At 46.2% G+C, this 24,883-nt stretch overlaps 2 protein-coding genes and 1 long non-coding RNA gene across 5 annotated transcripts; all 3 read right to left on the reverse strand.

The window, feature by feature from the left end:
• Positions 1-791: 791 nt before the first annotated feature.
• LOC124665147 (GDSL esterase/lipase At1g09390-like) lies at positions 792-8,504 on the reverse strand. Of its 3 annotated transcripts, XM_047202548.1 has the most exons (7): positions 8,391-8,481; positions 4,359-4,544; positions 4,092-4,255; positions 3,742-4,012; positions 3,359-3,662; positions 1,185-1,267; positions 792-927 (listed from the first exon to the last, which is right to left on the reverse strand). In XM_047202548.1, the coding sequence occupies exons 2-5, from the start codon at positions 4,528-4,530 to the stop codon at positions 3,430-3,432; spliced, it is 840 nt and encodes a 279-aa protein (XP_047058504.1). In that variant the 5' UTR covers positions 4,531-4,544; positions 8,391-8,481; the 3' UTR covers positions 792-927; positions 1,185-1,267; positions 3,359-3,429. The 3 variants fall into 3 exon arrangements, with proteins under 3 accessions (XP_047058504.1, XP_047058506.1, XP_047058505.1); XM_047202550.1 differs by lacking the exon at positions 792-927 and having other exon boundaries at positions 1,101-1,267; positions 8,391-8,504; XM_047202549.1 differs by lacking the exon at positions 792-927 and having other exon boundaries at positions 1,101-1,264; positions 3,355-3,662.
• A 1,456-nt stretch (positions 8,505-9,960) lies between these two features.
• LOC124667658 lies at positions 9,961-12,047 on the reverse strand. The gene is made up of 3 exons (XR_006991356.1): positions 11,210-12,047; positions 11,063-11,121; positions 9,961-10,958 (listed from the first exon to the last, which is right to left on the reverse strand). It is a non-coding gene; the product is annotated as an uncharacterized LOC124667658 (long non-coding RNA).
• A 4,203-nt stretch (positions 12,048-16,250) lies between these two features.
• Positions 16,251-24,641, reverse strand: LOC124663683 (GDSL esterase/lipase At1g09390-like). Its single transcript, XM_047201357.1, has 6 exons — positions 24,637-24,641; positions 23,602-23,891; positions 17,275-17,460; positions 17,018-17,175; positions 16,642-16,912; positions 16,251-16,559 (listed from the first exon to the last, which is right to left on the reverse strand). The coding sequence occupies exons 1-6, from the start codon at positions 24,639-24,641 to the stop codon at positions 16,327-16,329; spliced, it is 1,143 nt and encodes a 380-aa protein (XP_047057313.1). The 3' UTR covers positions 16,251-16,326.
• Positions 24,642-24,883: the final 242 nt, after the last annotated feature.

A 24,883-nucleotide genomic window follows, 5' to 3' on the forward strand; every position in this document is an offset into this window, starting at 1 on the left:
CAATCTTCACAAATTTGTTTTCTTATCATAAGTTGTGCTGAGTTTCGGTAATAGTTGTTTCATGTATTCATTTGTATCTTATTCTTTTATAGTTGGCAAGAAAGCGGAACAAGCTCTCAATCGATGATCGCTTCATAGCAATAGGCGAGGAATTGGCGGGATTTTTCCTTCGGGACGTCATACCACCACTCGCAGAGTTCCACTATGAATGAAGATGTACATGTTACATATATAGTTGACTCGAAGAGTACCACTATGCTACATGTAATAGACATATATAGAGTACGCCTCGGAGAGTACCACTATGCATGAAGATCGATCTTCATGCATAGTGCTACTTAATTTGCGATCTTATGCAATAACATGTGTGTTATATTATATGCACCAACTTGCTATGCATCATCTTGATCTTCATGTACTACCTAAACCCAAACGCGTTTACGGTGCATCGACGCGATATGAAACAAACCGATATCCCTAAACCCCTCCAAAAACCCTAAAAAACCAATTCTGCCGCGGCGAGATTTGGGCAAATTCCCTGCCGCGGGGAAACCTTTGGTACCGGTTCGTATTACCAACCGGTACCAAAGATCCTTAGCCCCGAGCTCTCCTGGTGGCCCACGTGGAGGCCCCTTTTATACCGGTTCGTAAGCAACCGGTACGAAAGGGTGGGGGGCTTTAGTGCCGGATAATTAATACCGGTTGCTCAACCGGTACTAAAGCCCCTCTGGAACCGGTACTGATGAGAGATTTTCTACTAGTGTACTTTGATGGTTCTTTCTCCCAAACATCGAACGTAAATGCCGAGGAGGGCTTAAAAATGTACAAGACAAGAGACTATCATCAAGTGCTTATCATCGTCGTCACAAGCACCGTCTTCTCTTGCATCAATTCTTGGATCATCCATTCATCGTCACTATCTATAGTCTGCAATTGAAACAATGAAGCAATCAAACATCCAAACACTCTATCTAATTTACCTATGCAAAAAGCACTTGAGAGTAAGGCTTATGGCCTCGCACCAGAAGGGGTTCTTTTGCATGATATCCGTTCTTTTCTTCAGCTCAATTTTATTCAGGTCAATGTGGTGCATGTAAATCTTTTGTGTAATGGTGTTGCACATACATTAGCTACGTATGGTGCTAGTCAGCAACAAGTACGGCTGTTGTGGCCAGATGTAGTACCAGATATTGTAAACGTTTTGGTGGCCAGCGAGTCTGCTGAGCCATTGTAAAGGAACAAAGTGTTCCACGTCCAAAAAAAAGGTTTATGATACAGTGAAATGGCCATTCTTACAACAGACTTTGAGAATGAAGGGGTTTGCTCCTGAGTGGTGTAAGATGATCCACCAATATGTCCAAGGGGGAAGTGTTGGTGTAAAGGTAAATGATGATATCGGTCATTATTTTCAGACAAAAAAGGGTTTGAGACAAGGTGATCCGTTGTCTCCGATCCTTTTCAATATTGTTGTAGACATGCTTGCCATTATTCTTGAGAGAGCAAAAAATGATGGTCAAGTAGGGGGACTTATTCCTCATCTTGTTGAGGGGGGTATCTCCATTTTACAATATGCCGATGATACTATCCTCTTCTTGGAACATGACCTACGAGAAAGCTGTGAATATGAAACTAATTTTATGTCTTTTTGAAGAATTATCAGGGCTCAAAATTAATTTTCACAAGAGTGAGATTTTTTGTTTTGGTAAAGCAAATGATGAGATAGACATGTATAAACAGATTTTTGGATGTGATGTCTGGTTCTCTTCCTTTTAAATACTTAGGTATTCCTATACACTTTAGGAAGCTTAGAAATTCTGATTGGTACCCGATGGAGACCCGATTTGAGAGCAAATTGGGATGCTTGGAAAGGCAAATTATTATCCTATGGAGATAGACTTGTCCTTATCAATTCAGTTTTAACAAGCTTACCTATGTTCATGTTATCTTTCCTCGAGATTCCTGTTGGGGTACGGAAAAGACTGGATTTTTATAGATCCAGATTTTTTTGGCAATCTGAGGATAATAAAAGAAAATATAGACTTACCAAGTGGAATATCGTTTGCAGACCTAAGGATCAAGGGGGTCTAGATATAGAGGTCCTTGAACTTAAAAATAGATGTTTATTAAGTAAGTGGCTTTATAAACTTCTTAACGAACAAGGAGTGTGGCAGGAGTTGCTGCAGAATAAATACCTAAGACAAAAGACCTTATCTCGAGGTACAAGCTAAACCAACAGATTCTCCCTTTTGGAAGGGATTGATGAGGGTTAAGGACGATTTTTTTAGTAGAGGTTTTTTTTCAGGTAGGTAATGGAGTAAATACCCGTTTTTGGGAAGATACCTGGTTAGGTAAAATACCACTTGCCCAACAATATCCTTCTTTATACAATATTGTGCATCACAAAAATGTAACGGTAGCTCATGTGTTATCTCAAACGCCTCTGAATATCGGTTTCAGAAGGCTGTTGGTGGGAAACAAATGGACGTTATGGTTACAATTATGTCGTAAGCTTATGAGGATTAATTTATCTGATGAGAATGATCGGTTTGTTTGGATGTTGACAACAAATGGTTTGTTTACCGTGAAATCTATGTACGAAGACCTAATGAATGACCATACACCCTTCTTGCGAAAATATCTTTGGAAAGTTAAAGTTCCCCTAAAGATAAAAATATTTATGTGGTTCTTGAGCAATAAGGTTTTACTTACTAAAGACAACTTAGCTAAAAGAAGATGGCAAGGATGTACAAAGTGTGTGTTCTGTGGTGCACAGGAGACTATTGAGCATTTGTTTATCTCTTGCCCATTAGCTAAAATACTTTGGCGTACGATTAACTTTACGTTCGCTCTCCCACCTCCAACCAATATTACGAATATGTTTGGTAATTGGCTAAATGGAGTAGATAGACAATCTAAGGCTTTCATCCGTATTGGGGTTTCTGCCTTATGTTGGTCTATATGGAGGGTGCGAAATGATATTATATTTAATAAAAAAAATTCTTTCCACTTTTTGCAGGTTATCCATATGGTGGCACATTGGGTCCAGTTGTGGGCTCTCCTCTCACCGGAGGGACAGCGGGATGCTATGGCTACTTGGATGCACACGGCTCCGGATGGTCGCTCGGGATATCTTGTGCCGAGCTGGTGGCGACACGATGAGACGGTTACTATGATGTGTAATCTGTCTTTCTTAGTTCTTTTTCGCTGGTTGATTCTTGTATCAACTCTAGGTGATGACTGAGATGCTATAAACTTGTACTCTTACTCTTTTTAATAAAAGACCGTGTGCATCATCATGATGCAGAAGCCGGGGTTTCATTCCCCTTTTCGAAAAAAAAAACGTCCAAAAAAAAAAGGTGCCCGATTCGAGCTATTGATACACCGGGTCCATGATGTCGTGCAGAAGCTGGTCAAAATAGCATCGATCCATCATGCCTTGCAGAAGTAGCCGAAGGACACTCTGGGCGTGGAGAACTCTGCCGACAGGATCTTGGCGGCGACAACGGCGTTGGCGGCGTCGGTGTAGTGCACGCCGTCCCAGCTGAGGAACTTGGAGCCGTCCTCGCACACACGATAGCCGGGGCCGAGGCAGCTCACGTTGAGGTCGTAGTTGTAAGGCGGCCCGCCGTGGCCGCAGCACGCCATGAGCGGCTCCTCGAAGCCTGGTCGAAACATACACGTGAGCTTTACAGGGAGATCGCCCAAGTACGCGGCCGGGGACCTGTGGATTGCTGCACTCACCGTAGCCGCTGTGGTTGGCGACCAGGTCGTACTTGATGGACAGAATGTCGGTGTAGACGATGGTGGCGCCTTTGAGCTGCGTGGTGAGTCTGTCGCAGACGGAGCGGAGCTGGCTGTTGAATTCGTCGGAACCGTTGTTGAGTGTTCTGAGGCAGCCGCTGTCGTCCAGGTCGCCGTCGTCGGCCCTAGCCTCGGCGAGCTTCTGCGGAAGGCAGCCCAGGGGCCCGGTGCCATGGACCCAAAAGTTCTTAGCTCCATTGTAGTACAGAGTCTGCAATGCATCAACAAGACGATGGTAGGATGCAAACGAAGAAAATTGAGCACTACGATTTGGGAAATTTGCAGCATACCATAATAGCATCCTTTATCTCGGAGAGTATGGCCGGGATCCTCTTACGGACGACGTCATCGTACTGCAGCCTGCTAGAGAACGCGGCAGAGAGATCGTTCTGCCCGATGTCGATGACGTACAGCGCGTTTCGGAAACCCACCGCGTCGACGGGAACGTTCTCGCCTGCAAATTAGCCAACGAGCTAATCGGTCAGCAAATGATCAGACACAAACAACCCAGCTTGCCTGAACTCTTGAAATTGAACTGTTGAAGTGAAGATGAGAACCGTGGGTGATGAGCTCGAGGGAGCGCTGCTTAAAATGGAGGAACTGCTGCACCTGGACGTGCAGCGCGAATGGCCTGTCCCGCGGCATGGTGGTGGAGCCGGAGATGGCGAAGTTGGCGCCATTGCTGAAGTCGGACCCCAGCGCCTCCAGGTACGGGCTCAGGTAGCTCATGTTCAGGCTCTCACCTGCTCATTGTTGGATCGTCCGCCCACACACATGAGTAGTAATTATCATCAAGGTACGTACCATTAATCGACCGATTAATTGCTACTCAGTGGTCACTAATAAACTCAGTGATATGCCTATTAATCGCTACTCGCTAGCCCACTGAATTGATAGTGATAAGCGATTTTCTCAACATTATACTAAATTAAGTAAATTAAAAAAATGGTGAATCCTTGCTTACCAAGAATCACGGAAAGATTTTTTTTTTCCGCAACCTAAGCTGCAACGCTGCACGAACCGTCTACCCGCAACCTAAGCTGCACAGGGCAAACGACCGCAAACCACGGGCATCACACCAACTCATCCGAGGCCGCTGCCTCGACATAACGTCCGACCGTCCCCTCTAGGACGCGTCCGACCGAGCTGCTGCCCTACCGCCCACACAGCCAGGGTCGCCACCCAAGCCGTGACAAACCGCATCCCTGCACCATAGAGATGTTGCCGCACCGCCTTCCGGGGCCACCGCCCCGGCTCACAGCCACCTACCCGAGGCCGCCGCCTCGGCATCCTCCAACGCAGACGGTAAGGCAACGTAGCCTGGCAAACAAACCACCCTTGCCGAGTGAAGTTCATGCCCTCCAAAGACGACGCATCCAAGAAGGAAAGCGACAAGACCGCCGCCGTCGCCCGCTCCGGCCGAGGCAAGAGCTTGGGTTTTCACCCTGAGGGCACGAATCCTCGAAGGCAGGAGAGGTAGGAGCTCCACGACGATGCCTCCAAGAAGGGGAACGACGCCCTGAGATGTCGCCATCGCCGGCACCGACCAAGTTGGGCAGAGCTTTCACCCGGAGCAAGCACCCTCCCGCCGAGGCTCCTTCACCGGCAGGGAAGCCGGAGCACACCATCATGCGCACCAGCACCGTCTACCACGTAGCCCGCCATGACGCCACCGCTGCCCGGGGTCTCCGCCCCGGCACACCACCACCACCCAGCAGCCGCTGCAAACCTGCAGCACCTCCAGGGGGCCCACGCTGGCCTGCCGCAGCGCCGCCGCGACGCCCAGACCACCCGCACCCGCCGCACGCGCTGCCTACAGCCAGAAGCACCGCCGCGCCGCCACGCCCGCAGCACGCCGCCGCACCCGCCGCCCGAGCGATTTGAATTTGTATTGTTAGAGTAAAACGCAATGCAGAGTATGCAAGGCGAGGAAGGAACTAGCACCGTAACTCTAGGATTATTGGCTACATAGCCGACCCTCCCCCCCCTCCCAACTTAAAACAAAAGCAGAACATCACACGAGTGAACTCCTCAAGTCTCTCCCTTGCTTAGAACCAACCTGTGGTTGGATGGTTAGGAGAGCAGTGGCACCCCCAGCCCACCAGAGTTCAAATCCCAGATTTGACACTTTGGTGTCTCATAAAGGCGGAATATTCTTAGTGGGAGGCGACGTTCCCGTCGACAGCGAGGCGCCTGTGGTGACTTCGTCAACCTCAAAACCCGCTGGATCAGTTTCTTCGATGCAGTATCTTGGAGGTGCTCATAGGGGTAGGGTGTGCGTGCGTGCGTTCATAGGGGTGAGTGTGTGCGCGTATGTATGAGTGCCTTTGATTGTACTGTGTTTCGCAAAAAAAAAAGTCTCTCCCTTGCTACAGGAAAATGCCTCATTATATATCGGTGGTTTTTATCAGGCCGTTGGTATTTTTTATAAAGGGATTATATTAATACCAACATGATATCAGCACATTAAAAGAAACTTTGGTACACATAGATATATGCCAAGGGGAGAGTGGACAAATGGAGGCCGAGCTACATGTAGCTCTTTATTTTTAGAAATTCGGAAATCATATTTCAAAGTTTTAAAATATGCTAAAAAATCCTAGATGTAGCCAATGAGAAACATGCAAAACCTCAATGTGAAATTCTTAGTACTTTTAAGCTATATAAAAATGACAAATGTATGAATATGAGAACAGTGAATAGTGCACATTTCAAAACTCTATCAGATTTCGTTATTTTTGTGTAGTCTACACATTGAGACCATCATTGTCTACATCCAGAAATTTTTTTCCAAATCTTTTTAAAACTTAAAACTATGATTTTTTTTATTTTTCAAAAATAAAAGGCTACATATAGCTTAGCCTCCGTTTTGCAGTTTTCATGCCACGAGTACATACATCCATTGGCATATACATATATATATGCCAACGGCTGCCATCAGCCGTCGGCATAGACAAAGCGGACATCAGACATAAATCCACTCGATATGTATAGACATATCATGCTGGTGGCTGCCATCGGCATACACAACTGCCACATGGCATTAGTGTCCTCGGCTCCTCCCGCTTGCTTTTATGCCAACGGACACGTCAAAGCTGTTGGCATCCCCCATATGTTGAGGGTAGCCATCGATATATACATTTTTTCTTACTTTTTTTTTGCATTCTACTTTTATTTCATGTATGCTTAGGTTTTTTTGCTTTTAATTTTTTTGGCATGGTACTTTTACTTTCTAGACTATAGAACCTAAAATGACATAGTGCGAAGGCTTTATTTTGTTTTTTGGGAATTTCTTATGCTCTTCTTTTCAAAGTATGGTCAAAATGACGGGCCTCGGCATCTTTAGTTGGGGTTACGTCTTGCCGAACTGTTCACATATCTGTTATGAAATGACATCTTTTGGAAGAAAAAAATGAACAAAATAAGCACCCATAGTTTAAATTTGAATGGCTTTCTTGTGAATCCGAAATTTGTCTATTTGGTGAGAAGTGGCAGATTTTTTTTTGAATTTCAACCAGTTGATGACTTGTCCATAAAAAAGGTCAATTATTTTTGAAATTCTTGGTAGGTTATTAAAAAAAATTACTTTCGCCATTTCAACACGTATATTGTGTGTATTATAATATAAACTCGTTCGGACAAATTATGTACTCGGTCGCTAATAAAAATGTATCTAGACATATTTTAGTTCTAAATACATCCGTATTAGCAACAGTTAATACGAATGCTGCTTACGTAGAGGAAATAGACACTACATGAAACGTCATCTTTGCCGTGTATCTAAAATACCCAGCGAATGGCTAAAAACACCCGGCGAAGAGTTCGCCGTGTATAACACTCGGTGAAGACAAAAATACACGGCAAAGATGTGTTTTTCCTGTGGGACTTCTGGCCGGCCGGTTACTAATTGTTCCGCACACGGCACATGCCACTGCTGGAATAAATTGATGCGGCCGGCGCTTGAGCACCAACTCAAGCTTACAAAGCTGAAGGCACTCGATCACTCACCACCAACCCAGTTGAATGAGAAGTACCAGGATTTCAGTGGGAATTCGTCGGTGCGCACTTGTCAATTCCTTGAGATGGATAGTACGGGTGCATGCGCGCTTGTCATATCAGAGAGTCACTAGCTCACAATCTTAGCGTCACATTTCAACCGCCGCCAGTTGATGTTCTAGTAGCTACAACGCACTAACTAATCATATTTGGATAGCAGCACTAGAGCTGAAAATGACAGCACTAGAGCTGATGCAAAAAAAAAAAAAAAAAAAAAAAAAACCGACATGGAGCACTAGAGCTGCATGTTGTGGAAAAGAGGAAGCCGGCCAATATCGACGCAGACGTAGACACACATAGCCCAGCTAAGCAATGGCAGAGGCTAGTACAGAGTAGTATTAATTTCAAGATATGCATGGTTATTGTGCAATCAACGCATCTCCCCTATCGTGTGTTAAGCATGCATTGAACGTTCTCGTCCGTCCCGTCGAGACACAAGCATAGGCACGTTATCCAGCGGGCGACGTTGCCAACACACGTGATCAGACAAATTTCACGCTCTGTTTAACTTTACTGTGTAAATGCTCACTTACAAAGGTAGTCGATGACAAGGCGGCCGTCGCAGAGACGTCCGGTGGAGCGGCGGAAGTGGGCGCGGCCCTCCGGTAGCGGGAAGTAGTTCCCCAGCGCCGCCGCCGCGCCGCCCGTGTCTGTGTTCGAGTCGCCGAACGCGAACACCACCGGCCTTCGCGTGCACGGCGCCTCGTCGGCGCCGGCCGTCGCCACAACCAGGAGAAGCGTGGCCGTGAGCGCAGCTGACAGCGCGGAAGCTGCCATGTCTCGATCGAGAGCTGACGTCGCTGGCTAGCTTGAGCACGGCTAGACGAGAAAAGAGATCGATGTGTGTGTCTCTTCTCTATATGAAAGCGTGATCACGAATTCACGATGATAAGTTGAGGACGCGCGCCTATTTATAGCTAGCTGTGGAGTGGCCGGGTGCGGGCGTGAGGAACTGTAACCAAGCCGGTGGCGCACACGGCAGTGAACACGCAGAAGGATGCCTGGAATGAGTTCAGCTAGGGCCCCACCCTCCAGGTACATCATCGCGCAGCCGTCCGTTGGAACATGCCTGGAATGCTCAGATAGTATATCGAGCCTGATGACAAGATGAAAACCTGAACATGGCTCAATTTCACGTGTGTGTATATACCATTATACCTCCGAATTTGTTCCTAGCTAGCCACTCCCAGCTACTTTGTTTTTCTTTTGTTTTATTGGCTATATATGCGGGCCATATTCAATCTTTGGTGGAGCTGCTCCTGTTCTTGCTGTGGAGGGAAAATCCCATCTATAGCAGGTCTACAACTTGCAAGACGTAGTACATGTAAAAGGAGAACATTTGCAAATTGCAGGTCAGGGCATGAACGATGTGCAAACCATGGAATGCAAGCACAATGTTAGTGCGCTTGTGGGCGCATCGACTGAGCAGCGGTGGTCCACACTCTTAACATGCCTATGGTATGTGGTATCCCTCGGTCACAAATAACTTGCTCGATTTTTTCTAGGTACGGTGCATCTATAACTAAAATACGTCTATATGCTTATGTATCTATACAAAATTGAACGAATTATTTGAGTTGAGGGGTACATTATATCTATATACTAGATCGTAGAGGCGCGCGTTGCGGCGCGCGTCCATCTTAAGGAAATAATCAATTAAAATCTTTGATAATTTTTTAACCGAAGTATTAACTGATAAAACCCATGGTTCAAATTATTGTAGATATAAATGGGCATTTGCATCTTTCCTTACAAATTACAAAAATTGCTTACAATCGATGGAAACTATTCTAACATGGCTAGTAAATACATACTATGAAGACCACACCTTCAACATAGTAAATACTTAAGTCTGGAGAATTCTTGGTTCTTATGAACTTATAATCATTGCATGAATATCATCATGCGGTTGTACCTGATGAACTCATAGAGGTATCAGTTAATCCGAGAAGTACAATCCAAACAGTGATGCATATTGGCAAGCTAACTTGTTGCACAGAGATGCGTGGGTTGCCTTGCCCGTCCGTATTTATTAACTAACTGAAAATATATAAGTATAAAAGAAAGTTGTATAACTTAGTTGTTTTTCCTCAATTGTAACTTCATCTGCCGAATTACTGTTACATACATACAGTGACAAAATCATATGACCATGTTACGATTCTTACAATTCAGTACAAAGGCGTCAGAATTCAACATAACCAATTCATAGCACAACTTCTAGCTAGATGATCCACCCATAACATTTAATCTTGCATATAGCTTCTTGAGCTCCTGATAGGATGTGCAAAAGTGCTACAAGTCAACCAAGGGAACTTTAATGAAATGGTACAAAGATTGCTTTGTTGGAACTAAACTCGCTGCCCAAGAGTGGAAATATATTCCTGTGATTCTGTACCAAATTGTCTACTCACTTCTTATAAGACATGCGATGAACTGCGTACATAAAAGCTTAACTGCACATGCAAGTAATTTGGAAGTAAATCAATGAATAAATGCGAGATCAATATCAGATACCAAGAGGGTTGTTGAGAGAAGAGATGGTGAGTTGAAGAAAGAGGAAGGTCTAGATATAGTTGTAAGTAGCTAAACTACAGTAGCATGTATCACAATATATCATTCCAACCATACTGATATCTACAGTGAATATCACACGAGTAACTACAAGACAATAAAGTAGAAAAAACCACATGGCATAGTAGTAGGTTATATAATTCACAAAAATCAGTTGGCACCCCTACTTTCTACTCCTTTCTATAAGGCAAGAAATAATCATAATAACAGGGATGAGGAGATAAATACCAATCGTACAGATCTGGGAAATATGTGCTTGGCTATAAACTTTTTTCCTCCTATTAAAGAAGAATTCTATGCACAAAGTTTCGGTGAAACCAAAAGGCATAGTGGCAGATTGCATAATTCTCAGCATATCTTTCTACTTTTTTCCGTAACACAAAAGAAAATAGAGAAGGATGATGAGACCAATATCTATTCTTATAGGTATGGGATACCTGTGCTCCGAGACCTACTATTTTGACATGAGAGATTGAGAGGAATCAAAGTATTCCCTCCTTATCCTTCAATGCAAGGTCAAATTCCAACTGTAAATGACATAAACAGAGTTGGATTAGAAAAGAAAGTGGAATTAAAACAACAGGTCCAAACTCTAGCCATATATGAGATCATCGACTGAAGGAATATGAACCATGTCTCTCATAAGCAAGGACGCCCAAAATGCCTTTGCAATGCTGCGATAGCCATTCACTGCACAATTGTACAAGTAGTAAAGCACTTCCACAATTTATCATTTTACAACACAATAGCTGTTTCACTTTTAGGATAAGTGTTGTACCTTCAGAAGATCTCAGAGATCTACCATCAGAAACATAATCCCCAGAAGTCAGTAGTCTGTTGATTCTCGTGGTGCAAGAGGGACAAGATCACAAATCTAGAATAAATGACAAATTATCAAATAAGTATACTAAGAGACATAATTCAGAGTATTCATATATTGGATTTTCGTTGGATGATTTGCATAAGAACCACAAGAGGCATTAGTCTCTATGTGGATGAGTGCAAATAATAAGTAAATCATGATCTATTCATTCAGCAAATATCTCATACATGTGGAGCACATTACCAGCCTGCTTTGTCAAACTAAATCCTTTGCAAGGTATGATTCAGTTGATACGACATCCTGAACATGTATCAAAATCAGTGGATCAGTATAAGCAGACCTCTTTTACATGTCCAAATAGAAGGGGTGATAGTACCGGGTAACTTGTAACTGAAATCAACGACAGACAAAAAATTAAATAAAAGATTCATCTAATTGTTTCCTGCAAAGAAAATTAAATAAAAGATGAAGCAGATCCAGTCAACGTAGGACAATGCAATATGACGTGCTCACCTAGTGCCTGTGAATCTGAAAGAGCAAAGCAGAACTATTGCCCCATCTCCTCTCAACCCTAGCGTGCACGCGAATGTGAGAAGGCATCCCGTTGCTACCCGTCCATGATGCGCCGCCAGCAGCAAAACCACTTGCCAGATCAATCGTCGGGGTTTCGCGAGAGGGGTTGGAAGTAAGAACCGTGACTATCTTTGGAGAGAGATTCCGGCTGTAGAACATGTTTGCCGTGAGATGGATGTAGTGAGGAAAGAGGCTCCCTGTGTCCACATATTTATATGAAAGAGAAGGGAGAACTGACAGTAACGCTCGGATTAATCGTCATAATTGCAGGACGGAGCATAATTACAGGATTGAAGAATGGGTCGAAATTACCAGGGTCGTCAATCCATGATTACGACGGCAGGAGATACAATTAACTCGTGTAGTAGAACCGTTCTTCCGATCCGGATGTTGGGCCTGTTGTTCGAAACGGAAGGAGAACCTCTTTTGATTCTGATGATGAGCCTGGTGCCCTTTTGATTCTCCACGGCCTGAACGGGATGCAAAGTTGGTCGGCGATGAAGCCGGAGGAGAAACATATTTGGTCAACGCTAATCTAGAAATACGGCTGAAATTAAACCGAAAGATTGTGAAATTTCCGGCTGAAATTGAAGCGCAAGAACGTGAATTTCTTACTACTTCCCCTGTTCATACTGCGTTGCAGGCGGAGCAAGCGCAGGGGCGCAGGTGGAGGACGATCTGGGGACGGAGGAGAAGAGGCGAACCAGCCGGGTTGCAGGGGAAGGAGAACAAGACTTTTTTTTTTGCCCAAATACATGGGCCTTAAACCGTTTCGGGGCCCAAGTTTTGTGCTGCTACCTAACTAAATTTTGGGAGTAGCAGTCCTAGAACGAAAATGGACCTATAGGACGGCCAGGAACGAGATGCCCGCGTAAATAAGATCTGGATCGCTCATTTGCACGATCGGACGGCCAGCAAGCTCAAATCGCTGTGAAGAGCTCCTGGTGGTTCCATTATACTGTTAACTAATGATGAGAGAAGTTATACGTTGATAACATGTTAAAGATATTCTTTAGATGTTAGAACTAACATGGAGGAAATAAGCTTGCATACCTATTGTTATGTACACCAATCAAAGAAGAAAATAGAGACACAAGTTGTCCTCAATTTCCAATGGCGAACACCGGTTTGACAAGGGTTATGCGAATCTCTGCCCCTAAAATAATGGGTCAACCATACAACGGCGGTGGGAGTATGTATGCAGTGCCCGCTGGGGTTTGTTGGAGCAGATTTGTACTACAATCTCGTGATAGGGTGACTTGGTGATGCCTCAAATCTAGTTCGTTGTGTGTTGTTGTGTGTCCAGTGCAAATGCCCTAATGGCATATGATCTCCTCAGTTGTCGAGATTGTATCGGGATTGTATGAAGTTAGCTAGGATAGCGATGTTTGGTTGTTTGATATAACTAGATGACACGTTGCGCCACTAGCGCAATGCCGGACTCAGATAAGCCCATGAAAGAACACATCAAATTTACATGGTTTTCAAGAGAATTTGCTTAAACCCTTGGTAGAATCAAACCTAATTTTGAGGCATACATGTCTCCTGTTGTTGTCTTCACAAGAAGCGGCAATCAAAAGTGCAACACCTTTGAACATGCCATTTAAATGTCTTCGACCGTGTAGGGGTACTCCCTCTCCTTCCCCTCCATCCCATGCCTAGCGATACTTCGCCCAGATCCAGCACGCATCCCCACCAAAGTTGTCTGGTGCCAGGCTGTTCTAGACGGGCAGCTTCTCCATGGGTCGTGTGGTGGTGCCATGGTTGGTGGTTCTTCGGTCAACATCGTTCTCTTTGTCATGAAAGGCCTCTATTTGCTTTGTTTAGTCGGTGTGTGGGAGTTCGGTCAGTTAGACTGGAGGTGCCCGTGAGATATGGTTGTTGCTTGTCATGGTCGGTGCTTTGGTGGTGAGAGACATGTAGAGTTGGGATCGCGTGCACACGCAGTCTAGGGTGACTTGCTGTCATCAAAACCGGAGTTGGGGCTCCCATCCCCTCCCCCCCCCCCACACACACACACACCCGCCTCCTCCGTGTTCTTTCAGCGGCAGCACCCACAGGTGACGAGCACCTCCTGTTGGGCATCGCAGCAGAAAATAAAACTTTCCCTATGCGGCATTCCCAGGATCTAGTTGAGGAAGAAGGCCACGAGGATTACCACTAGATGCGCAGGTGCGGAACAATGAAGCGCACCGGGCCAGTGTAGTCCCTCGATCCATTCCAAGCCGATCCCACGAACAACTCCCAGATCCGCGAACTCCTTCGCCTCGAAGCATCACACGTGCAACGCCTCTGCCGGTATCCACACGTACGAGGAGGAGCACCGACGGTAGACTGCTAGATCCAGTATGGCGGCTAGACTGAGTGGGGCTAGGGTTTCCAACTCATGGGATGCTCTAACCGTGTCCTTTGGACAACACATGTCCCACTTTATATAGGGAGTGAGTGTGTGCTTCACAACACTAGGAGCCCACTCACTTGGGCCCTATATAGTCACTTGTGAGTCCAACTCACTTACAGAGTCCTTTGAGTCAAATTCGAACCGACTCCATTTCAGTCGGATCACATCCAACCGGCTCCTTGCTCTTAAGTGTGTGATCCTGCAGGTTTGCGACCACTTAGACATGACTAGAGTTACCCCTCCAAGTATCTCGTCATGGCACCGAGTCTCACTCGCTTCCATGAACACTTGGTCACAGGTCGATAACTGGTAGCGGCTCCTAGCAGCGCATGCCAGCTCCCAAGTGACGTAAAATCATGGCGACTAACCTTTCAATGTGACTTATGTCTAAGTCATTTTTGCCTCACGACATACCTTCAGGCGAGTTGTCATCATCCCTTTAATAGCTCAACTCTTTTCTCAACCAGTGATATGTTATTCACCCGACTAACCCTTAGTCGACCACACCTGGTTAACACTTAAACCAAGTCGCACCATGCTTTCTGAATCATATCATCCGAGAGGGCCCGTAGAATATGTCTCCAAGTGGAGGTGAAAAATCCCGTCTTGGTTATCCATGTCACGCAGCTTGTTCTCAGTAGACCCAAAATCTGCCTTTATAACTGCCTTCTTACAGAACAAAGGATTACATTGATTGAGACACGCAAATGCCGAATTTGCTCGTTGCATCTCATTGTGGTTCAGTCTGACTCGCTAAACACTTTAGTCGAGTTCGTGTAAGTCGGATTAGTATCACCATGCCCACGATAAGTGGAACAAGTTATCATCTGACTTGCACATTAGTCTAAGTCATGTGTCCAACACAACCTCGATGACTAAGGATAAATTAGCATGAACAACATAAGCATATAGTTCCACAACCGAATCACGTATTTGGTGATATATGCAAGAGCTCATACAAGGATAACCTTACTTTTTGAATACATTAGGAAATACATCATCCATGATTTCCTCTAGGGCATATTTCCAACATGTCTTATCCTCCATCATGTGCTCTCCGTGTTCGCTGGTTCTGCGCGGAAAAATTCCTCTCTTGTTGATTCCTTCGTCCGCCGCTGGAAGGGTGGTTGTATATCATGGTGGGTGCCACCACCTGAGTGACGTTGCAGTCTGCTCGGTTTAGTCCCAATTGTCTCTTGGTGCTCTTTGCGGCTTACCTGTGAGTATTTGGGGAAACTTATTGGAGTGGCTGATGTGTGGTTGAAGCCGATGGCTCGGGTGAAGGCCTTGCCCGGTCTGTTCAGTGTCAATGATGGTGACGCCCTTGGGTGCCATTCTCCTCCATGGAGGCGTCTTCAAAGAGCATCGGCTTTCTCCCCATCACGGTCTGATTTTTCTAGGTGAAAACCTAGACCTCGTTTGGTCAAGAAATGATGTCACTTCTGTGTCGTTTCCTTCTTGAAGGCATTGCTTCTTGAGGGCTCAACCTGCGCTGCTCTCTTGTTTTTCGATGTCATTTCTCTCTGCTATGTGCGCGTATTGTAAGCTGGTAACCCCGTGTGGATCAGTATTGTATTATAAAACCTGGGCTTTATTGATTTAAAGTTTTGCTCTTCGAGCCTTTTATCTAAGGAAAAAAAGTCCACCTGACTCATCCCGAGATTGGGAGACTGTCGAGATCCCGCGGCTGGGTTCCCAATCTGCCTTCGTAGTGTTCAAAAAGTACGGCCTCATTGTCAATAGAAACTCCGAGATATGATAGTATAGGAGATTAACTGGGACCAAAAATAATTAGATATAGCTTATCAAAGTTACAAGTTTAGACGACTACAAACTTATCCGTGAAATAAAGGCTTTAAGTAATCAAGGAAGAAATATTTCTCTTGTAAAAGCGAGTCATGCACAATAGGATTAGTCATAAATCTTGCAAACTTGGCAAGAGTGGAAGAAAGAACTGTAGTTTGGTTAGGATCAGGCACTGATATTGTTATGCAGGCCGCTGATCTGGAACGCCCTGTAATCTGTTTTTCTTAATATATTTCACTTTTACTGCAAGAAGAAGTTTAGACGAGTACAACATAGTTTGAAATATGAACAATCAGACTTTGCAGAACTGGTCAAACTTGAGCTTGGGTATGGAGTATGCAGAGCTCAGTATGGCTGCAGCTGCAACGGCATTGGCAGCCTCCGTGAGGTGCACGCCGTCCCAGCTGACAAACTTCGAGCCGTCAGTGCAGACCGTCGCATTCGGAGACTGGCAGCTTCTGGTAATATCGTAGTTGTAAGGTGGCCCTCCGTACCCGCAGCACGTCATCAACGGCCTGTCGAAACCTAAAAGAAAAAGCAATTGTCTTATGTCTCGAGACTCGAGGTAGCATGCGAAATAGAGAATTTGTGTAATTGATCAGCTCACCGTATTTCGTGTGGTTAGCCACAAGGTCATACTTGATAGCGAAAAGATCGGTGTACACAACGGTCGCGTTTTTCAACTGCACGTTCAGATCGTTGCAGAGGCTTCCAAGCGCTGCATTGAACGAGACTGCAGCTCTGTTGTATGTCTTGAGGCAACCATTCTGATCAATATCGCTGTCATTTTTACGCGCAATAGAAAGCTTCTGAGGCAGGCAACCAAGAGCCCCTGTTCCGTGTATCCAGAAGTTCCGACTCCCGTTGGCATACAGCATCTGCAAAATTCACAGGAACTATAAAGTTGTGGTGGTCTGTCTTGTCTGCAAGTGAAAGGGTACAGTAATGTATATATTCACAACAGAACAAAAAAGAAAATTTACCTGAACAGCATCCTTAATCTCGGCGAGTATTGGCGGGAATTTGGCGACTACTTGGTCGTAAGGCAAGTTGGATAGAAGACCGTTAACATCATTCTGTCCTATATCTATGGTATATAGAGCATTTTCGAACCCTTGTGCATCAATTGGAGCTTCCTGGCCTGTGTATAGCAAGAAATTTGCTCATTTACCATCAACTGTATAGCTCTTGGGCAATTCATTATGTTTGTATGCGAAGGAAAATGACACAACAAACATACCTTGATTGATGAGTTCCATGGATCTTGCTTTGAAGAAAAAGAATTCCTGAACCTGTATATGCAATGAAAAAAGAACGTCGCGTGGTAATGTCGTCGAACCTCCTATGGCGAAATTTACTCCGTTACTGTAATTGGAACCCACCGCCTTCAAATAAGGGCTCAAATAGCTTATGTTCAAGCTTTCACCTGGACATATTTTGGTCATTCAAACCCAATATTAGTTAGGCCATACTAACTATATCCAACAATAAATTAGTACTTCCCCTCAAGACGTAATAAATGCGTCAAATTACCAGTGGTTCCAAAGTAGTACGTATGGTAAAAATGTAAGCTTATTTGGACATTCATTTAGTCTTCAAAATGTAGCTTTGACATCAACATAAGTGCAAGCATGTTGTATAACATATATAAATAATAAAGGATTATAAGAATATCAACTTGATGTTAGAAATATAGAAATTCAATTCGGCTCTCGGGTGCATATGCTCCTCCACCCAAAAAATATATTGAACCATAAAGAAAAACGTAGCTTCATATGTAAGGTTTTGTGGGAGAGTATTTCCTTACAAAATTAATGTGGCCCAAATAAGCCTTGGTAACTTGACATTTGGATTTGAGCAATTTACGATCGTGGACCTGGGCTCTATCACTAGCTGGAATGTCCAAGGTAACAACATTCTTGTCAACTGAGGGGAGCATATGATAGAGATTACATACGAAGAGGGACTCATTTGATTAAAAAAACATTTTTGCTCAAATTTATAACACACTTTTGATTGTTTTCTGATAAGCTACACATGAAGGTATTTTACTCCTATTGTAAATAATGAATGCATTTAAGTACTTCTGTGTGGCTCAATTCAGTTTGTAGTCACTGTAATTTGATAAAAGCAATGGTAGAAGTATAATTAGCTTCAGTACAAATCAATGAGCATGTTGTTCTGTGCATTCCAGAAACTTGAACAATATTTGACGAAAATCGGTGTATTTATGCTCACAAGTACATCGTCTAACTATCTGCCGAACTTTCTTCAATATGAGATCAAATTTTACGAGTTTACCCGCTATCGTGTGTTATTTTATGGAATTTATTCCAATTTTCTGAGTCACTTCCAAATTCCGGACGGAAAATTTTAGGGAGAATCTTATTTTTCTTCTAAGTTAAGTGTAAAAATGAGCTCAAATTGTACAATACTTAATGAATTGTGTGTTTTTCGAAGTTTTTAAAAATTAAGGTTATGTGTTTCGGAAAACAAATCACATATTTATAGTTCATGCTCATACTTATATGTGAGAAAGAAAATCTAACATCTTTGCCGAACTTTCTTCAAAATGGGGTCAAATTTGCAAGTTTAGCCTGTTACGTTTTATTTACAGAATTTATCTATTTTTTTGGCACTTTGGAGTTCCAGATAGAAATTCAAGGGAGATTCTTAATAAGCGATTTTTTTTTCTAAACAACAAAGTGATTCAAACTTTATATATCTACTCAATGAATTATGATTGATATTTTTTGAAGAGTTTTAAAATTCAAGGTTCTATATTTTGGACACAAATACGAGGAAAAAGCCCTGGCATACTAAAACCAGCCAAAATCGGCGGCTGAAGTGGCGTGGATTGTTGCACTAAGCGAGAAAGGTGGAGGCGGCACACTCCTGAGGCAAAAGCCCTGGCATGTCCGCCGATTTTGCCTTTCTCGCCCGGCTTATCCACCCTAGTAGTGTGAGGTGTCGTCCCTAGGTGTTGGGGAAGAGTTAGGGTTACTACGACAAATAAATAATTATCATGATCTCACCGGCGAACGTTCAAAAAGCTAATTGCATAACTTTTTCAAGGTGAGATGGTCCTACGTGGACTAAACCTGTCCAAATCTGTCCACGGTGGTAAAAAAGAGACTCAAAAACCGGTCAACCATCGTTAAACCCCTACCAAGGACCGAAATTGGACATAATTAAGAGTTTGAGTGTAGGTTTAGACTAAAACAAAGTTAAGGGATCAAAGTTAGACTTTTGTAATACATGAGGGACCAAACGTGCACTTAACCCTTTTCTAAACTACGCATCAACATGAGCTCAAATTTTATGTTCTACTCAATGGATTATGAATTAATGATAGATTTTTTGGAAGTTTTTTAAAATTCTAGGTTCTGTAATTTAGACAAAATGTGATGAAGAATCATAATAAGTGGTGTTTCATCTGAATAACTTTTCATAATGAAATAAACTTTTACCTGATTACTCACCAAATAGCATCTGATGTTCTGAAAATATTTTCAAAAAACTAGTGGGCACTTTCCAATTCCAAAGAGGCAGGGAGAAGAGATGATGGTGACATGGACTAGCTAACATGGCGCCGTGCAGGTAGAAACCAGTCAAACCGCGGAGAGGAGATGTATTCAATGGTTTCTGAGTACTTTGAACGAGGTTTGCTCCAGTACAACCTCCTCCCCCAAATTCAATCAAGCCCATGTCCAAACCCATATCCAAAACCTGCCCACCTATAGCCTATAGGCATACGTACTTTTCAAACCCTAGCCCACACGAGTGGTACAAGTACAACCCCACCGCAAGACAATCCGGTGAAGAACCACAAGACAGCCCGGCATGGGCACCGCAAGACAGTCCGGTGTGGGCACTACAAGACAGTCCAGCCGCCGCAAGACAGTCCGGCGTGGGCACCACAAGACAGTACGGCCGCCGCAAGACAGTCCGGCACGGGCACCACAAGACAGTCCAGCGGCGCGGGTACCTCAATACACTCCGAACGCGTCGGACTGTCTGGCCAAATTTCCGCTAGTCCGGCCTCTCATCGCCGCCAACCCTGCCGGCACGCACCTACGAGGATTTGCCAAGGCTCCCGTCGGCCAGCGCCGTCTCGCAATGCCTTGTGGCCGACCACCTCCCGCCCGCCGGCCACGATCGTCACTGCTCTGAAGAGTAGCCGCCAATGAGCCTTTCCACAAAGATACTCATATCTATATGTATGCTACATATTCGTACAATTTAGTTGGATCATACAGGTTTTGTACAAGTGTATGTATGCCTGTTTAGTGTTAATAATAAAGGGGTATCGAGCGTGTAGAAGGATAGAGGGATATGCGGAATATAATGGATGTTGTATTGAGCCTCTCGAGCGAGTATATATAGGGGTACAAGTCTTGGGAGCCAAGAAGCCTATCCCAGAGATAAGGCAGGAGATGATTACAAATCAGATACTACCAAATATATCTCTACACTCCCCCGCAGTCGTAGTGGTAGTGACGTGAACAATAGAAGCGTCGCGGACGGTCAGACTGGAGAGAAACCGAAGGTATGAACCAACGGGCTGACACTCCCCCGCAGTCGTAGCGGGAGCGTCGTGGACGATGTCGCGTCGCGGATGCTTGGACTGTAGAGGAAGCCGAGGTGCTCGTGCGAGGTGGTAGCCCTTGTGCCGATGCCGAGGTAGCCGAGAGCGTGTGTGCTGCAACCTTGGTCGAGGGAGCCGCGCGAGGGATTGCCGTGGTCGATGTCGATGTCGATGTCGTGGCCGGGTGCCGATGTCAATATAGCCGCAGGCGAGGTGGTGTGCGAGGAGAGTGACGAAGACGCGCCGAGGCAGTCGTGGAGGTTGTCGATGCCGAAGTCGATGCAGTCCGAGCCGTCGAGGACGAGGTGCTGCCCTAGTTTTGCCAGAACTAGGCGCACATCGGGGACGAAGGCATACTCCGGGCTTTGCCGTAACCGAGTACGCAAGACGACTCGAGGAAGGCGAGGCGCCGATCCGAGCTTGCCGTGCCCGGGGACGCATCGGGGACGAAGGCATGCGGCGGTGTTGCCAGCACCGTGCATGCGTAGGACGGGACCAGTACAAATGGCGCGCCATGTCGGAGTAGACTTAGCAGAGGAAGACTCAACGACGGTTGTCGGAGTAGAGTAGCAGGTGTCGTGGTCGGGGAAGATGCGAGGACGCTTGCGGCGGAGATGTAGTGGACGAAGACGTAGAAGACGGGCGTTGCGGTGGTCGGCGAGCCCAGCGCGACCTGGAGTGGTTGGCGAGCCCAGCGGCGACCTGGGGTGGAGGCGCGGCGGCGGTACACGAGGTTGGCGAGGAAGACCCGGCGGCGTGACGAAGACCATGTGCAGACGAAGGCGACCCACGCCGAAAGGGCGGCGCTGTCGTGGCCTCGGACGTCGATGCGCGGGGGACGGCGAAGGTGACCGCGTGCAGTGACGCCACGGCCCGAGGGGCTGGCGTAGCTGCAGGGCGGAAGTCGGTGCAGCGGCGGGACACCACCAGCGACGTACATGCCTCGGAAGGCGCGTCGGAGACCGGTAGCGTGGACCAAAGGCGGTGGCGATGCGGCCCGAAGGGGCGACGCAGCGGCAACCCGATGCTTGATCGGTGGTAGGCGCGTGCTCGGGGACGTGCTTGGCGTAGACGTGTGCGGGGTCGGTTGATCAAACCGACGGTGGCGCTACACGTGCCATGGCGTGGACGACGCGCCGCAGATCGGAGTCGTTGGCGACATTGTCGGTGATGTCCTGGGCGATGACGGCGAAGACGAACCGGCGATGGAGACCGTGCAGGCGAAACAGCCTGCTGTGTCGCACGTAGGGGCGCCCCGTGTGCGGCACGTCCGGCTGTGCTGTGCGGTTGATGGCCGGTGCAGGTCGATGCCGTTGTCGGAGTAGAGGCGCAAGTGGACGACGGCGATGGGCGACTCAAGCCGATCTATGATCGGTAAACCAAAAGAGAAAACGCCGGTCGAGCGATCGGCGGGCAAAAAAGAAACCGATCTAAAGATCGGAAAAAAAAGACACGAGGGCAGCCGATCAACCGATCGGCGAACGAACCCTCATACGGGTTGCGCGGCCCCCGGAGTAGATCATGGAGATCGACCTCCCCGAGGGCGGCGCGGCGCGAAAACTTTGTGGCGGCTAGGTCAAGGAGCGTGCCGCTCTGATACCATGTAGAAGGATAGAGGGATATGCGGAATATAATGGATGTTGTATTGAGCCTCTCGAGCAAGTATATATAGGGGTACAAGTCTTGGGAGCCAAGAAGGCTATCCCAGAGATAAGGCAGGAGATGATTACAAATCATATACTACCAAATACACATATACCAAATATATCTCTAACAGAGCGGTCCAGACGTCCTTATGTTTGAGTTTAAATGAGTTTGCTCTAAGTTTGGAGGGAGGGGTTGTACACGTCTCAGGTCTGAGTACTTTGAACCGGGTTGAACCTCAGGTCTGAATTCCCAATAGGTGGGGAGTACTAGGAGAGTAGGAGAATATATTATATGGAGTACTCTCAAGAAAATTACAGTACTAAATTACGAAAATAGTGGCCTTCCTGAACTTAGCCTAAAGCAATAAAGAAGCTGAACTAGTTGCGTGTGTGTTGAATACTTAACAACCCTTGGATTGCAGATAAACAGTATAGATCCGTCAAAACAGTGATGGCCGGTATTCCCCTACAAAAATAGTGATAGTCAGCACGGTACATTACCCTGCTACAGGTTGTACTACTATCTGAAAGAAAATCGTATCCTCATCAACAGTGCCGCTCATCAATAATGCAGTAGACGTCGGTCGCACTGGTCGCTCTTGCAGCGGTGGCATGAATGCTACCTGTTGGCGCTCAAGCTGCCCCCATTCACAACAAGAGGAGGAGAGCACAAGCATTGAATGCTCACATCAATCAAAGGTTTGAGAGAGATTCGCGGGTCTCCCGTGTCTGTCCCAAGATTAAAGAGAAGAGCTGGGGTTTGATCATGGATATCCTTGTGTTCAGAGGACAGGGGATTGAATGAACAGATGGAGCGAGGGGTCAGCTGGGTTAGCTCGGGGATACTCCACATGGTCTGTGTAGACGATGGAGCACCAACTGTTGCTTAGCTAACTAACGCCGTGTTACAGTGCCACCATGTGTGTAAGACGGGACTCACCTTTAATTTTGGTAACAAGTCCCTTTGGAATGAATCTGAAACATGCGACAAAGTGCGCCGTGTTACATTTTTGCAGTACACTCCCCAAAGGCTAAAGGACAAGCTTCACGCTCATGGCACGAGATTCAGCTGACGACCAGTCTGTCAGTGTCAGTGTCGGCGAGTGATGTGTTTTTTTTTCTTTTTCGAGAATACGGTGAGAGCTATGTTTTCACGAGAAGTTTATACCGCGTAGACTATTTTCTATACTGAACGCTACGCACAAATCTACCCATGCACAGTGACAAGCACCTATTCATTTGTTAAACGAAAGAAAAGACAAGGAAAACGGAATCTTGACAAGAAAAAACTCTGGTCTGGAGCTGGGAGGATTGGAAGTGGAGCGGGACTCACAGAGGAAGTCGATGATGAGCCGGCCGTCGCAGAAGCGGCCGGTGGGGTGGTGGAAGAAGGCGCGGCCCTCCGGCGGCGTGATGTGCCACCCCTTGGCCGCCGCCATGCCGCCCGTGTCAGAGTTGGAGTCCCCGAAGTTGAACACCACCGGCCGGGCACCGGGCCGGCAGCTGAACCCGGCCGCGGACGCCGCCGGCAGTGAGAGCGTCAGTGCCAGCACCACTGGCGCCACCACCGCTAGCACGAGGGCGAGCCATAGTGCGCTGGCGCCCGCTGCCGACATTGCCGACCTTGGTTGGACCTATGTCTCTCTGCGCTCTACAGCATGTGCTGCCCCTGTCTCTATGACTATCCCTCTCGAGTCTCGATCGAGTAGCACTGGATTCTGCGAGGTCATGGGACGGCATATAGAGGGCCTCAGCCTGCCGATGAGTGTGTGGGCGCGGCGCACACCGATAACTCGTTCTTTTTCCCCTTTTACAAACACGCGTTGCACATTCACCAGACTCCCTACTTCTTACGCACACGACACAGATTGATGACACGCAAAATATCACCTGCCATGGCAGAGCAAGCACAATTGGAGAATGGAGAGAACCCAGGTGGAGCGCGCAGCTACAGGACCTTTCCGTCGCTGCGCACTTAAACAACTTTTAGGCACGCCTCTACAAAGAGACTCTACGTACACGCCGCTACTTTTACGAGGATAAGTGAGTTAGTGTTGCTATATAGAGGCACTGGCATACTTAATTGCTGGGATGATGATTAATCGCATCAGGAAAGATTGTGTGTATATCTTACTTTCTTTTCTTTAGAGAAAAGTTGTATCTATCTGATAGACTGATATAAATGCGTGAGGTGAAACAACAACCAAAAAGATGGTCTGCTCACTCGTAGAAATACTCTTCTGTCAAGGTCGACAGTATCGAGGACAAATACAACAATCCATCCCCCCCCCCCCCATCCTCTCCGAAGGAATGTTGAAAGTGGGTTTAGTCGGGCTGGGTATCTAGGCCCATCGATAGTGTATCATACGCCATGTCAGATTCTCCGTGTGGTGCCATGTCGTTCTCGGCCCCACCAATGTTTTCATATCGTTCTCGGTTCCATTGAAGACGCACGTCTGAATCAATCACGTAGCCGGTACCGACGCCGGATATATCACATGTGTTCGTCGCAGCGCCTTGAGATTTGTGGGTAGATCGTCGCTAGGGTGTGTCGCTAGCAGCAACCTCCAATACGCCAGTCTATGCCACGGTTGAAGGAGCGCCTCTGTGGTGTC

Source organism: Lolium rigidum, chromosome 6 (genome assembly GCF_022539505.1).
Source record: "Lolium rigidum isolate FL_2022 chromosome 6, APGP_CSIRO_Lrig_0.1, whole genome shotgun sequence".
Taxonomy (NCBI): domain Eukaryota; kingdom Viridiplantae; phylum Streptophyta; class Magnoliopsida; order Poales; family Poaceae; genus Lolium; species Lolium rigidum.

What these genes read in the sequence shown, in the direction of transcription:
- LOC124663683 (XM_047201357.1), bottom strand. An exon ending in CATGGAACTCATCAATCAAG is followed by an intron (nt 17,176 to 17,274) that starts GTATGTTTGTTG and finishes TGCTATACACAG; the next exon opens with GCCAGGAAGCTCCAATTGAT. An exon ending in AGATTAAGGATGCTGTTCAG is followed by an intron (nt 16,913 to 17,017) that starts GTAAATTTTCTT and finishes TGAATTTTGCAG; the next exon opens with ATGCTGTATGCCAACGGGAG.
- LOC124665147 (XM_047202548.1), bottom strand. Translation starts at nt 4,530, where the DNA reads ATGAGCTACCTGAGCCCGTACCTGGAGGCGCTGGGGTCCGACTTCAGC. An exon ending in AGATAAAGGATGCTATTATG is followed by an intron (nt 4,013 to 4,091) that starts GTATGCTGCAAA and finishes GATGCATTGCAG; the next exon opens with ACTCTGTACTACAATGGAGC. An exon ending in CGCCAACCACAGCGGCTACG is followed by an intron (nt 3,663 to 3,741) that starts GTGAGTGCAGCA and finishes TGTTTCGACCAG; the next exon opens with GCTTCGAGGAGCCGCTCATG.